This window comes from Crocodylus porosus, unplaced genomic scaffold (assembly GCF_001723895.1).
Source record: "Crocodylus porosus isolate Cpor-Errol unplaced genomic scaffold, CroPor_comp1, whole genome shotgun sequence".
NCBI classification, from domain to species: Eukaryota; Metazoa; Chordata; order Crocodylia; family Crocodylidae; genus Crocodylus; species Crocodylus porosus.
The window spans coordinates 132,226,060-132,241,783 of NW_017728886.1; the positions used below are offsets into that span (position 1 = coordinate 132,226,060).

The window sequence follows — 15,724 nt, forward strand, 5'->3', positions numbered from 1 at the left end:
TTTTCACGCTTAACCCCAAAGACAAAGATGAGATTGTTTTCCTGAGTGTTTATGAAGCTAATAACCAAATCAATAACAGAAAGGAAAATCAACATAAACTTTGGAATTAGAAGTTCAGGATACAAAACAAATCTCCTTCTAGCAGACTATTATGTACAAGTTTTGTGCCAATGGTGAAAACAGATGCTACATTGTTGGAAAGCCTTAAATCTCAGCTCTTCCATGGGACAGAGAAACTGGTTTCCAACCTTAGGTGTTAAGATCATATCAGACATAGCCCCCCGTGGAATGGGGTGGGCCACCCAGGCCATGGCCCTACCAACTTTTAGGACGCTAATTTATATAACCCACAAATGCACAATTGTCATTCCGGTTGAAACTGTATAGCTATTTTTTAACTGCATGACTAGCTAAATTAACATGCTAAAAGTTGGTCAGGCCATGGTCTGGGTGGCCCACCCCACTTTGCGGCCTATGATATCAGTCCTTCACTTTTTCAATATTCTATGTATGAAATGTCATCTCTTTTGAATTTTAGTCTGGACAATATGGATGTTAATATCTAAAACCTATTTTTATCAGACCCACCTTTAAGGATAAAGAAGGAAATATTTTGCAGCTGGTTCTATTTCTTTGAAAAATAATTTAGACTGCTTAGAATATTAAAAGCCTCTGTGAAAATGGATTAGTAGGCAGAGTGCAGGGGGGTCTAAGAAGATAAATGAATGCAGTTTTTCATAATGTAACAGTATATTTCATGGCTCTACAGATTATTATAGAATTTGTTTGGTAGGAATGGCTACATATGTGGTATAAACATAAACATGCCCATACTATGCTAGCATCTGTTGGATGAACTGGCATTAATTTAGCTCACTGTGGCTGAAGTAAACATTCCCTTTGAAGGAAAATGCATAACGAGTAATGGTGAAAAATGAAAGAGGAACTAAACAGTACTACTAATAACAAACTTGATTATATCAAATAGGTAATCATCCAGCATTCTCTGCCAGCTAGAGAGAGCTATGAAATTAATACACTATAATTATTACGTGTATGATGAATTTTATAAAATTTTTCTGTTCTAGTTCAGTTTTATACATTTTTTTATGGCCTGTATGGTGCAACTATGGCATGCGAAGCACTTAGTAGACCACATGTGGAGCACCTGTGCCATCAGGATCTGGGATTTTGGATGGAACAGTAAAAATGGATCAGAAAAGAATCAACATTGCCCTCTTTAAAGTCTTCAACAGGAAATGTTTCCCAGTGCTGAAATACTACCACTCTCAAGACATTAGGCCTAACCTTTGCCTTTTGTTTCCATCCCCTCTAATAGCCCAGATATTCTTCAGAGGAAACTAATTCCTTGGTAGGCACAAATGGCTGTCCCCTGCAAGGGTTGCCCTGATCACCTCACACCAGCCCTGCCTGCTGCAACTCTGAAAGACCCATTCCTGATACCAGGTGTGGCGGGACATGACCTAGGGGTGCCGTGAACTCCCCTAGCGCTCCCTACCTACCGTTCCAAATTGGGTCCAAATGCACCCTCACTATCTCGCCTGCCATGTCTTTGATGGTAATATGTTAAAGGGAGGCTGCCTTTCTAACCCTCCTTGGCATGGTGCCTTGATGTATCTTGGCTCTGTCTAGTTGCCTGGTGCACTCCAACCTCTGGGGCTGCACGTGAGTCCCACAGTCACCCGTGCCCTCACGGGTCCCCGGACTCATCTCTGTTGCCCGCCTGTGCTCTTGTAGCCCGCACTCGGGCCTGTCTCCCCGTGGCTCTCGTAGCCTGCACTGGGGCCTTGCCTCACGATCCCCGCCTGTACTGGGGCCTTGCCTTGCGATCCCCTGCCCGCACTGGGGCCTTGCCTCGCGATCCCCTGCCCGCACTGGGGCCTTGCCTCAAATCAAGGCTCAGGTGGCCATAGCCGTGCCTGGCCCCAGACCCCCTTCTCAGGTCCTACTCCCCACTGGGGCTTCCCACAATCGAGGCTCAGGTGGCCATAGCTGTGCCCGGACTCCAGACCCCCTTTCCAGGTTTTGCGCCCCACTGGGGCTTCTCGCCTGTGCCCACACTGGGCTCCTCCCGATACTGCCCACACTGGGGCTGGGGTCAGGACACCCCAAAATGCAGCGCCCTCTCAGGAACCCCCACACTACTGGGGAGCTCCCATGAGGCCTTCTCCAACCCCTAGAGCCTCACCCGGTCCTCCGGTCTTATACCACAACAAAACACAAAACTCACACTCCTGTATTTCAACATAAATTCCAAGCCAAACTGGCTAACCTCCCTTCATATCCCTGCTAGGGTTTCCTTCACCCAGTATCTTCATGCAGACACTGCTCAGGCCATCAGGCTTCTCTGCTATGCCTACTCACAGCAGAGCTCCCTCTTCCTCAGCTGCTAGAGGGGAACTGGCTCTGGTCTTAGCCTGGCTATTTACATAGGCCAGGCCCTGCCCCCTTCTGGTCATCTGACCAGACAGGTTGTCTCGGCAACCCACACCTGTGCTGCCCTGGTGACTGGCAGCTGAGCCCATATTACTGTTATCAGTAGCAGGCACCTTAGTGCCCTGCTACACCAGGTCAACTGAAATTGTGGATGGGGAAAGGGGAGAACAGCTGGATCGTTCCTAGGCCAGCTTTGCAGTCACTGGCTGCACCTCAAGACATTATTTCCTCCCAAACTTTCATTAATTCCCAGATTTTGATTAAGGCCATTGACGGTGTTGCTTAATTGTAATCCAATTTATGGGCCTAAAACTGATTCATCCACATCTTTGATTTTAGTAGTTTTAAAAATATCTTACCTGTGTTCGAAGGTAACTATATTAATAACAGATCTTGTTTTAAAGTTGCTAAGAAAATAATGATCTTTCCTTTTCTTTGTTATTTCCTCCAGGATGTACATTTATGATTTCATGATCTTTTCTCCACATTAGAAATGTGCCAGTGAGTTCATTCATCATTAGATTTTTACATATACATGAATGTATATGTGATTTGCTCATTGTTAGAGCAAGCTTAACCAATATGCCCTTTGGTAGTGTTATAGATATACTCTATTCTCTATACTGGATATTTATCATAAACTTATTTCCCTCTTTTATGTCTCTGTTCCAACTTGTAAAATCACTAATAACAAGAACTTTATTTTATTTTCCCCCAAACCACTATACAATTAGAAAACCATTGATATAATTCTTTCCTCTGTAAGGACTGTACTGACATTAGCCAGCATCATTTCTATGCTCCTAAAATAAATAAAATTAGCCCAACTTAAGTTCAATGTTAGATGTTATCTTTCCAAAGCTACATGGTCTGTTTATAGTATTCATTGAAAAATCACTGACATCAAACCCATATAAGATTTTCCCCTTTGAATTCTGTGGCTTTCGTTGTATCATGAGTTTCTCCTTATTTCTTTATGTTTCTGTTTCCACTATACTTCACTTTAAAAAAATATATTTTGTATACTGTAATTAAAAAGCCTACACCAATCTCTTAACAACTGTTGCCTGCTGTTTCACACATTATGGTTGTTCTTCTCCTCTTTGTTTTGATTAGGATTCATTGCCTCTGCCTGAAAGGGTCTCAGAAAAGTTGCTACCTTCTTGTATTTTTATAGCAAATATATTTCCCTGGGATAGTTCAGTATTATAGTGCAGAACAATGCACATTTTATTAATTTATCACAGAGCTTCTGCTTTACATCTATACTTTCCTTTGAAGCCTGCATGAGAACTGTAAGAAAACAAACAAACAAAACCAAGTACCTTTGTTTTCCAGTATCTCATTTTGTCTTCTAGCCTACAGAACTGTTATTTTATCTGTAAAATTATGTAGTTGCATAATGATACCTCTAAGACTTTTATTTCTTATCTCACTGTAGGATCAAAGCTGTGTGTGTGCAGTACACTTTCACTGGGTCATTATTTACTCCCTCTTCCAAGCATTTCACCAGCCAGAGATTAAGGAAGTGTGTGTGGATCTGGCATTGCCTCATCAGGTATCCATCCTACTCTTAAATTATCTTGTTTGCTTCATCCTCTGCTCTGCAGGATAAGATCCTCCTCACGAACCATCAAGAATAAGTTGTTGTATACATAACATTCAGGTTTGTTCCATCATAATAATAAGATGTTCTAGCTTTGACTATCATCCACTTTGAAAACAGTTAAACATTTCATTTGAAAGATGAAAAGAAATGTAGGACCATAGGAACTCTGACTAACCCAATATCCTTTCAATCCCCAATACCTAATAGTTGGCTTATACATTGAAGTGCCAGTACCTATATGTATTCCAAAATCCATGTTTACTAATACAACTCTGGATATTCTTATTCCCGATATGCTTGAGTCCTGATAAACTCTTGGTTTATGATATATTGCTAAAATGTTCACAGGCTGACTGCGCACTGTGTCTTCCATGACACATCTCAGAAACATTTGGTGCCATTGTTAGTATTACTGCCAAAACAGGCTTCCTGACAAAGCCCTCCTTGATATTTTGCTAGGCTGGGACCTTTGATGCAGCATGTCATTCTCATTCTATTTTTCAGAGCCAGACATCCTCAGGCGCCTTCATAACGTTAGCACTTATTTTTCCCCATAGGTCTTACCCCCTATTACTGGACCAAAAAGCTCCAGGGACATTTTAAGCTTTCCCATTTGTAGTGGATATTGCTCTGAAGAGTTCAAACTATAAGTTACCTTTGAAGTAGAACTGGCTTCAGAGCTGAAGAAATACCTATTAGTGCTTTAGTTCCACTTTGGACTCTCCCACCTTCCTTTTAATGTTGCCAAGATTTTGGTTTGTCATTTTCAGCATTATCTCTATTTGGGGAGGCTTTTCTTCAGAATGTATCTGTATAAGCTGGAAGTTTACATGTTTTTCCTCCTGTTTGTATCACCATGGGTATATAGAAGCTTAAATGCACCTTGATACTTCACTGCCCAGCTTCTAATATCCTTAGATCCTTCAAAAAGTTGCATTTGCCCTTACTTCTTAGTAACTCAGTGGGCACATCTATACAAGATGCTTAATGCACAGAAGACTAATTCTACTGTGAATGATCATGGCTGGCAAAAACCCTGCTAGTGCGCCATAGATTTAGTCTAATTTGCATTAACAATTGCTTAAATAATGATCATCTGTGCTAATGTGCAGAAGCACTAATTATGGCACATTAAATTAGTAACTGCCATTACAGGTACTAAATTTAATGTGCCATAATTATGGAACATTAATGAACATGTAGATGCACCAAGTGTGTTTGCCATAGTCTGATTTCATTACCTTGCTAACTGTTTCATTCATGAGAAAGTACTCAAATCAACACTCACCCTCAAATCAGTCCCTAGGGCACCTTAATCCAGAAGGCATCTTAATTTCCTGTCCCCCTCCTGCCTCAGAGAGACAACCATTCACAGAGGCCAGGCTCCTCACACTACAGATTTTAATCTACTGTAGCACTCAGCTTACCTACCCAGTAGTCATTTATTTCCCTTAAGAATCTGCTGTCAAAGACCTTGTCAAAAACCTTTAGAAAGTCCAAGCAATCCAAATATGGTGGCTTTCCTTAACCTGCTATTTCATTAACTTTTTCAAAGAAATCTAACAGGCCAGTAAGATGCAATGTGCTCTCACTGAAACCATTCAGTTTAAAACTACCAGTTCATATTTATACAAGTATTGTTTTTTCTTTCACTTTACGATACATTTTTAGGCCACATCTCTTCCAGTAGAAATTACTAGCATACAGGCATTCTTTCAGTTTCTCCAGAAGAAAACACAGACTATGTGACAGATCTTCCAGGTTGACACACTCTCTGTGAGAGAGTTTCTCTTGCTAGAACGAATGCCTGTACATTCAGGCATTCAGTAATCTAAATCTCCTTCACATCAAACACAAGGCCATAAGATAAGTAGCTGCATAAAGGGCAACTGGCCAAAGCAAAACCCAAGAAAGACAAAGAAATAATGACAAGAACAGGTGAATATTTCTAATAGATAGCTGAATCCATTATATTGTATTGATAGAGAACCATGCTCGCTGGTTGTTAATGTGGTACACACTTTTGAGGTATTTGCGGTTTGTTCAATGTTCCTGGCTAAGCAAATGGACATCAGCAACTTCTTAGTATATAAGCTTGACTTGGAGACAATGACCTATCTGGTCAGACTGGGCACCTATATATGACTGCTTCAAAGCTATGACAATGCAATATTTGGGAACCTCTCTGAGTAAAAAAGGGTGATGAAATCTCGTGGTTTAAAAACTCCTTGATAACTACCAGGTTCATTTGCCAGGTTGTCATTGGATCTGAAATGGGTTCCAGAAGAAAAGCACCAGAAACATAATCAAAGTTTAACTTGTCTCCTTTTTTCAATTTAAAAAAAAAAATGTTTTTAACTTATTGCAGATTTCTAAATCTCTCCAAATCTTACCCCATTTTAAGAATGAAAAGACATGGGGAAAGAAATCAGAAAGAGATAGGAAGGCTCATTTCGTCATATAACAAAGAGCACTTTGGATGGAGAATTCCAAGCAGACCATCTTTAAAAAATGGTATTTCATCACCATAACTCATCCCATTTTCTTTTAGTTAGAAATACCATCTTTCTTTTCTTACTGCACTATGCAGAGTGACGCTCAGTTGACTACATGAAATAAATAATGCATAGAAAAGCTACATTTAAGTTTAATGCTATTGAGATTTATTTCTACAAAATAGTTACATTTGGATGGTTGCCCAAAAAACCTGGAAAGCCGCTACTCCTTTCCACTTTCAGTTTCATATGTATGCCCCAATGTGGCTTTTAGATCTTAATTAAAGCTCACTCTGACTGCACACCTGTTTATGATTAGGCCTACATTATATTTTAGCTCATGCTGCACTGAAATAAGACATTATGCACAGACACTGTAAAGCATGTTGAGATTCTCTGTGGCTCTGGTTTTTATGAATAACCAGAAACCTCAAGATTTTACTATTTACTATAGAAATTTACTTAGTCCAAATATTAACACATTCCCAAAAGCAGGTACAATAATAAAAGTCAATTTGCTGCTCTCATGAAATGTATATATAAGGTACTCATTCTCTAGCATATGGTGGTAACACTGTCTATAAATGAAACTGAAAAACAGCTTCCATTTTAGCCAGTAGCTGATGAGAATAGATGGAAACCTCATGAATACTTGTGGCTATTTTCATGGATCTACATTGCATTGCATCATTTGATGATGTCGGAATACAGCAATGGGAAAAAACAAACAAACAAAAGTAATGATAGAAATAACATGTTTGCATCTTTTGTTTTTAAAGAAGGCTATGGACAAAATAGTGTTTATGGTTCTGATTTAGTGTGAGGAGCCTTGAAACCTTGAGAATCTATGCTTGAGAACCCAAGTTCTCAGGGCTGCCAGATTACCTCCTGCAAAACAGAGATCTCCCAAAAGCTCTGTCACCTTCAGCTCAAACAAAGCTGTCAGTTCCCCTGGTTGACAAGTTCTAGGCTCCACAGCATAAAGCCTTTAGGGAGGACTATTAGTGCTCCGATATAAATATGAAACAAAATTACTTTTTGATCTTTTTTTCATTTAAATTCAGAATTCCCAGTTCCCCAAGATATTTCAACAGGTCAGAGTTTAATTCCGGACACTTCCACAAAGAGCAGGAATTCTATATTCTAAAGCAGTTATTTGCCTTTCATAGAAAAAGTTTGTGGAAGCAGTACAAGTAGAATTCAAACTGTATCACTAAACTGCAGTGTCCCTCAGACAATTTGCTTCTTTCTTAGTTATCAGTAAAAACAGAGGAACTGGCTAGCTCCATTTTTCAAAAGGAGTATAGGCACTTAGGATCCTGGGTATTCTTGAAAGACAAATAAGTTAATACAACTGTAAAGACATCTAATTTCCTAGAAGAAAAAAGAAGTGGAAAAAATTAGTCTGTAGAGTTTTCAAGTTGTGTTGGTTTATAAAAAATGTGCAACTATATCATGCAAAACCAATTATCTGGGACTATCTGATTAGACATTTTTGGCACACTGGCATCCTTGTCTGAGGCCAGGACACTTCATCAGTCTTTGATAGGGAAGCTTTTTGATTATACCTCCTTATCATTCATTATGTAGTAACCTATATTTTAAAAGGTCAAGCTTTAGAATCTCATACATTGATGAGCCAGATTTAAGTTAATATTGACCCTATTAATGCACAAATCATTAGTTTTCACTAATATTTTAACAGCAGCAACAGGGAAAGGTTGAAATTGAGAGCTTACACTATGTTACTAAACAACAACCAACAGCGACAGATATTATTAAGAAATGTAAACCATACAGAAGGATCAAGATGAGTTGCTGCTCACAGATTTACCACAGATTTGAATACAAATAAGTTATTGATTTTTTTCTGGAATTAGAAAAAATATATTCACAAATCCTCCTTAACCTCAGAATCTGTGAAAAAGGTCTGTCTTTGAAAAGAACCTGTAGTTTCTCAGGATAATATTCCTTAAAAACAATCATTGCTCCTTCATTCATAAGATAAGAATTCTTTTATTTTACATTACATATTAAACATGTTATTTACCTATCTCAGAAGCAGCAACTGTAATGTTATACCAAGGTGTTTCCTCTCTGTCAAAGATCTTGGCAGTCTTAATGGTTCCAGTGTTAGCATCAATGGTGAAATATCTATCTTCTTCTGAATTGTGATCAATGAAATATCTATGAAGAAAGAAAAATAAATACATAAAATAAATACCTAAATCTACTCATTTGGCACAAACATTTAAATTACCAGAAACCTACAATGAGTACAACGTAAGAGTTACTTTGAAATCTTTAGAGAATCATCACAGTTTTTAAAAAGAGTACTGTTATATTATCAAGGTATTCGAAACAAAAATAAATCTATTGCTTCCTTCATATGAAACATTAACTTTTGATATAAAACAAGCCTTCCACTAATATTTACATTTATTTTCCAGGAGTTGGTATTTGATAAAGCAAAACAAACTCTTTGTTGGCTGATCTCCTCTGAAGAGCTTTAAACTAGGTTCAATGGGGGACGGGGAACCAGTGTGATGGCCAAAACCAAAGAAATTAATAAGCAATAAATATGTGCTTTTTGGAGGCATTTGGAACTTCTGTTTACTATGCAGCTTGTCTTTTTTGTAATCCACAAATGTAACTGTTTGTGGAACTAACCAGGCCTTAAAGAAAATGCTCTAGCTGACCTAATAGTTTTTTTTGCTTAAAATTTAGCCTTGATGATAATAAAAACTGGATTCAACTGCCCAGCTTATCTAATACATTTCAAAAAGAACAGCTCAAAAAAGCTTAGTCAAAAAGTTTAAAAGGGACTGAATTTAGGCGGGATAATGTTAATTTTAAACCTGAAGATATTGTGTTGTAATTTGCTTATTGGATAAACCCCAGCTTGGGCAGTAACTTATTATAATAATTTCTAACACCTTTTAACCCCATAGGATAATAGCTATAAAACAATATTATGAATGGCTATATAACTAAAAAATTAGCATAATTAGAGTATGAAAAACGCACACATCATAGTAATCCTTGGGAAGAATGGAATAGAAGGGTCATTGCTGTCCCAAACCCCATAGATATCTCTTACTCCCTCTGAGAGTGAAACCAAATCCTAACTGAGGGGCTTCCACAGGTATCCTTTGAGCAGCCCAGTCCAGAGACGTCTAACTTCACTGATTCATCTTCTAACTGAGGGACTACCGATAAGTTACTAACCAAGTGGAAACTCTTGGTTAATTTCTTTATCTATTTTATTATCACTGTCAATTTTAGTCTGTATTCTTATATTGTCTGCTTATTAACTTAACCTTTTTATTAACTATTATATATGCATCCTTTGTTGTCATAAGTAAAATTCATTTTTTTTATAAATAAAACTTGTCATTTCTTTCCTTTCCAACATCACCTTCTCGATCCCGAACCAAATAGCCCAGTGGCTAATAAAGTTGCAGTGCTCAGTCAGTCTGCAACTAAATTAATATACTCACAGTGCCCAGCTGGCCAGTGACAAACCAGTGGTTGATGAGAATCCAGGGTCAGAAAGCCACAATCAAGGCACCAGACCTAACCAGGTAAGCACTAAAGGGAAGACACACCATCAAAGCAAAGGGACACCAAGTGCACCCACTGGGGGGCTAAAATATAGTTACACAAATGCCAGGAGTATGGGGAACAAGCAAGAGGAACTTACACTCCTGCCTACTAGCACACAGTATGACCTAGTCGGCTTAACTGAAACATGGTGGGATTCTACGCATGACTGGGTGGTAGGCATTGAGGGGTACAGGTTGTATAGACGAGACAGAGTAGGAAGAAAAGGCAGGGGTGTAGCTCTCTATGTTAAGGAGCAGTACATATCTTCTGTCACCGAGGCAGGCGTGGAGGAGGGGAATACAGAGGCATTGTGCATCAGAATTCAGTGGCAGAGCAGGGGAAAAGGACTTGGTAGTGGCGGTCTACTACAGATCTCCTCACTAGGATGATGAGCTAGACGAGGTATTCTTCAAGAAGCTTTCAGATGCCATAGCGGTGAGGGAGGTAGTGGTCATGGGGGACCTAAATTACCCGGACGTTAGCTGGGAGGAACAGGTGGCCAAAACAAGCCACTCAAGGAGGTTCTTACACCGTGTGCAGGACCTCCACCTAACCCAGATAGTGTCCAGTCCCACCAGGGGTAGCGCTTTGCTAGACCTGGTCTTAGCAACAGGGGATGATCTCGTGGGGAACCTGCGGGTACAGAGTAACTTGGGTGATAGTTATCACCACTTCGTAGAGTTCACTATCCAGCAAAGGGTCAGAAAAGTATCCAGTGATGCTAAAGTTTTAGTCTTCAGAAGGGCCAACGTTAATAAACTTAGAAACCTAGTTAGTGAGGTGACTGAACTCAAGAGCATCGGGCTAACGGGGGTACAAGAGTGTTGCAAGTTTCTCAAGGGAGTGATCCTTGGGACACAAAAGGAGTCCATCCCCCTATTCAGGAAAGGAGCTAAGGGGATAACCCCCTCCCCCGCCCCGCTTGGCTGAACAGGGAGCTTCAGGAAAGACTGGGGGCAAAGAATGAGATGTATAGACAGTGGAAGCAGGGGACAGCCACCAAAAAAGCATACACCACCCTGGCGCGCTACTGCAGGGAGTCAGTTAGGTAGGCCAAGGCAAGACTGGAGCTTATGCTGGCTACAACAATCAAGGACAATAAGAAGTCCTTCTACGGATACATAGCAAGCAAAAGAAGGCGCAGAGTAGCATAGGGCCCCTGCAAGACAAATCAGGTCAGTTGGTAGTTGACGCAGACAAAAAGGCAGAGCTCTTCAATGAGTTCTTTACTTCAGTATTCCTTAATACAGACCAAGACAATCCCCACACCTTGAGCATAGACAGATGTCCAAAAGGCACCAGACTGCCAAAGGTTAGTGCTGACTTAGTTAAAGAGCACTTGGAAGGGCCGGATGGGTACAAGTCAGCCGGCCCGGATGACCTCCATCCATGGGTGCTGAAAGAATTGGCCAGTGTCATTGCTGAGCCGCTGGCACGGCTATTTGAGCTCTCATGGTGCTCCGGACAGGTCCCTGGGGACTGGAAAAAGGCCAACATGGTGCCCATTTTTAAGAAGGGGAGAAGGAAGGAGCCGAGTAATTTTAGGCCAGTCAGTCTTACTTCTATCCCTGGGAAAATACTAGACAAAAAATCATCAAAGAGCGTATTTGTGAAAGCCCATCAGGGGATGAAGTTGAAAGGAAACCAGCATGGGTTCATCACAGGTAGATCCTGCCTGACAAAACTTATAGCCTTTTACGACCAGGTCACACACTGCCTTGACACAGGAGTGGAGGCGGATGTCATCTACCTGGATTTTAAGAAGGCCTTTGACACAGTTTTGCATCCTATTCTCATAGGAAAGCTAACGGGCTGTGGAGTGGATACCTACATAGTCAAGTAGGTGGCTAACTGCACCCAGAGAGTGGTGGTTGATGGGTCATTATCAGCCTGAAAGGAGGTGGGAAGTGGGGTTCCACAGGGTTCAGTCCTTGGGCTGGTGTTATTCAATATCTTCATCAGCGATTTGGACAAAGGTGTGGTGAGCACCCTCTCCAAGTTCGTGGATTATACCAAATTATGAGGCAAAATTAATACACCAGAGGGCAGAGAGCAGTTACAGGCTGACCTGGACAGGTTAGATCAATGGGTGGAACATAATAGGATGCAGTTCAACAAAGATAAATGTAAGGTACTCCACCTAGAAACGAGGAATCCCCAGCACACCTACAGGTTGGGGGATGTCCTCCTCAGCAGCTCAGAGGCTGAGAGAGATCTTGGAGTCATAGTTGACTCCAAGATGAACATAAGCCAGCAGTGTAATGAGGCCATCAACAAAGCCAATTATACCTTGTGGTGTGTTAACAGATGCATGACCAACAGATCGAGGGAGATGATGCTCTCCCTCTATGCAGCATTGGTCAGGCCACAGTTGGAGTACTGTGTCTAGTTTTGGGTGCTGCACTTCAATAGGGACACAGAGGATCTAGAGAGGGTTCAGAGGAGGGTCACTCGCATGATTAGTGGCCTCCATGAAACACCCTATGGGGAGAGGTTGAGGGATCTGGATCTCTTCAGCCTATACAAAAGACAGCTGCGGGGTGACCTTGTAGCTGCCTATAAATTTATCAGGGGAGGACAGCAGGGAATTGGAGATGCGCTGTTTACCAGAGTGCCCCAGGGAGTAACTAGGAATAACGGGTGCAAACTAGTGGAGAGTAAATTTAGGTTAGACATTATAGCCATTACATAGGTTTCATAGATTTCATGGACATTAGGGCTGGAAGGGACCTTGGAAGATCATCGAGTCCAGCCCTCTGCCTCAGGGGCAGGAAGTCAGCAGGGATCATAGGATCCCAGCAAGGTAGACATCTGTTCCACTTCCAGATTTGCTGCTGAGCATGCAGGGGGACCCCCATGCTCCTGTGGGATGCTCCATCCACTCCACCATTGCAGCATTCATGAGCCACACCTGGAACCTCGAGGTATGTTGAAAAAACATTTAAAGCTGTGTCTATAGCCCAATCACTGATTCTCCGAATCAGCATCGAATCTTCAGATTTGGATTCGGCCAAATCGAATCGGGACAGTGATCTGAATCAACAAATTGAATCACTGTCCCTGAATCCAAATTGAATACAGCCTGTTTCATACATCCCTAATACATGCACACATATACATATACATACATGTGTCTATACACACATATACATACATACATATACACGCATATATACACACACAAACACATGCACATATACATGCACACATACATACATATATATATAGATAGAGAGATATACACACACACACGTAAAGATGTAAGATAAGGAGGTAAGGGAGGGAATGATTAATGTCAATGCTAAGTACTTGCTGCCATTGTACCTCAGAGTGCTCATTTCCTGTACCTACAGAATGACATGTCTTCTTGACATGATTTTGAAACATAATGGCATAAGATACCTTGTAATATTAAGGGATGGTGGAATCAGAAATAGCTGACGCATGAGTGCTGCGACTGACACTAGACTAGAAGCGGAACTAAACAGCTCTGTTTAAGTGCTTTGGCTTCTTGGCATATTGCCTTGCAATGCAAGCGAGAACTCTGAAGTGAGAAAAGGAAGCAAACAAGAGTCAAGGAACACAAAGGAAGAGACTGACAAGCAATAATTTTCAAAGCATAATTCCTTTAAAATTGCTTTTAACAAATTAAGCAAATTACAGACTTCTATCTAGGTTTCTTGACTACCTCCAGGTTTACTGATAACTCAGGGAGAGATGTCTGTCTGGGACTGGGAGAGTCAGAAGGCTAAAAATAGCCTAGCCAGGTTGGGGGGAGGAGTGTGTAGAAGGACAGGCCCAGGGCTGGAGCGAGCGGCTGGGCTTTCCCAGCTCTGAGGCTGCAGTCCAAACCTGTGCAGACATTTGGTACATCAAGGCAATCTGTTCCCCATCTAACTTAGTTCACCTCCTCATGTGAACTAATTCATTTTTCACCAGCCATTTTTTCCTCCAGTCTAATCTTATTAACTGCACAGATTGGCATTTAAGACTGACCTAACCCTAGTCATGTCGATTTAAGTTTAATATTTGCACATACCCTTAAGGTGTGATCTCACACAGTGCATAATAAATGGGATCTGGACTAATATATACATTAAAGTAATATTAGGAAGAATACTCTGAATAAACTGATCCAGAAAAGGACAGGCATTCAAAAAGCCTGAGACTGAATGGATTCAACCTTTGCAGGCTAGTCTAAACTGCAGAGACTGAACCAGTTTGCAAGTGAATAGACATCCACTTTTTATTCCAGAAATGCAGGTATATGCCTGCAATGGCTCAGGCCAGAAGCCCAGAGGCTACAGCAGCTCTCCCTTCCTTTCCACAGGGAAGTTGAGCTGAGGGGAGGTGTGGCCATGCCTCGTAAGGCTTCAGTATGACTGAGAGTCGTTTAAACCTCCACTTTAGCCTGCAGGGTTTGGAGGATGGGGGAAGAGGGAGCAGGGCCATAGAGGGGCAAGGCCACACCCCTGTAGTGGGAGAAGGAGGAGTTGGGGGAGAGCCTTGCCTGCTCCAATGGCTCCCTGATTGCTCTCAGGCACACTGCTTTGCTGCTCAGCCCTGCAGGGGGACTCTTACCCCACACCACCCTAGGACAGGGAGGGGGCCTCTGTGCAGTGCTGGAGGGGGATTCTTCCCCCTCCTCCTCCTACCTTTCCCCCACCACCACAGGGTGGGGAGTGGGGCTGTGTGTGGTTCTGCCTGGCCCCAGAAGGGAACTCTTCCCTCTCCATCTCCTCCCTGCTTAGTCAGCAGCCTGGCCCAGCACGCATGGACAGCGAGCTACCTAAGTGAGCTTGGAGCCAGTCTGGGTTGCCCGCTGCCCAGCCAGGCACCGCCTGTGCATGCTTGGCCAGGCTGCTCTCACTGATAGAACTCAGCTTTGCTGCCACTGAGCTGCAACCACTGGGGCCTGGGCTGGCCCCACCATGCAGCTGCCGCAGCCAGGACTGAGCAGGGTTGGCCTGTGCTGTGGGGGCAGAGCCCTCCCCAGCAGTTGCGTGTCAGTGACAGCTGCTGGAGCAGCTGCACTCTCTATTAGTGGGACAGGGAAGGGAGGTAGAGAATAAAACCCCTCCATGCTTGTGTTCCCTAGGGCACCCTGACAAGCTCTTGTCCCTCCCCCTGCCCTTGCTACTCCAGTGGCAGAGGTGGGGGCGTAGCCAGATGCCATCCTGACATGGCCCTGTTAAGTGGAAGGGGGCAGGGAAGAAGAGCATTAAATCTTCCCTCTGCGCCCTTCTGCTCCCAGGGACTGAAGCTGGGGTCTGCCAGCCTTGGCCCACCACCTCCACTGCTCACCCACAGACAGATAGACCCCTGCTATGGTGAGGGGGAGGGGAAGGAAGGAAGAATTAATCCCCTCCCTGCCTACTTTGCCTTAACGGGGACATGCTGGGATGTATCTGACCATGTGCTTGCCCCAGCTCTGGCTAGAGATCAGCGAGGCAAGGCCAGCCCTGCTCTCTGGAGCCCAGGGCTGCAGAGCCTGTTGGGATGTTGGAGGACTCAGGTTTAACTTAAACCAATAAGGGGTCTGGGACAGGAGTTGCAT

The 15,724-nt window shown here is 42.4% G+C and overlaps 1 protein-coding gene across 1 annotated transcript in view; it reads right to left on the reverse strand.

Annotated features, from left to right (window-relative positions):
• The window catches only part of CDH18 (cadherin 18), a 485,140-nt gene that overhangs the window by 41,309 nt on the left and 428,107 nt on the right, over window positions 1-15,724 (reverse strand). Inside the window, exon 9 of the mRNA XM_019541925.1 lies at window positions 8,612-8,748. Within this exon, the coding sequence (XP_019397470.1) occupies window positions 8,612-8,748 (137 nt within the window). The remainder of the gene's footprint in view (window positions 1-8,611; window positions 8,749-15,724) is intronic.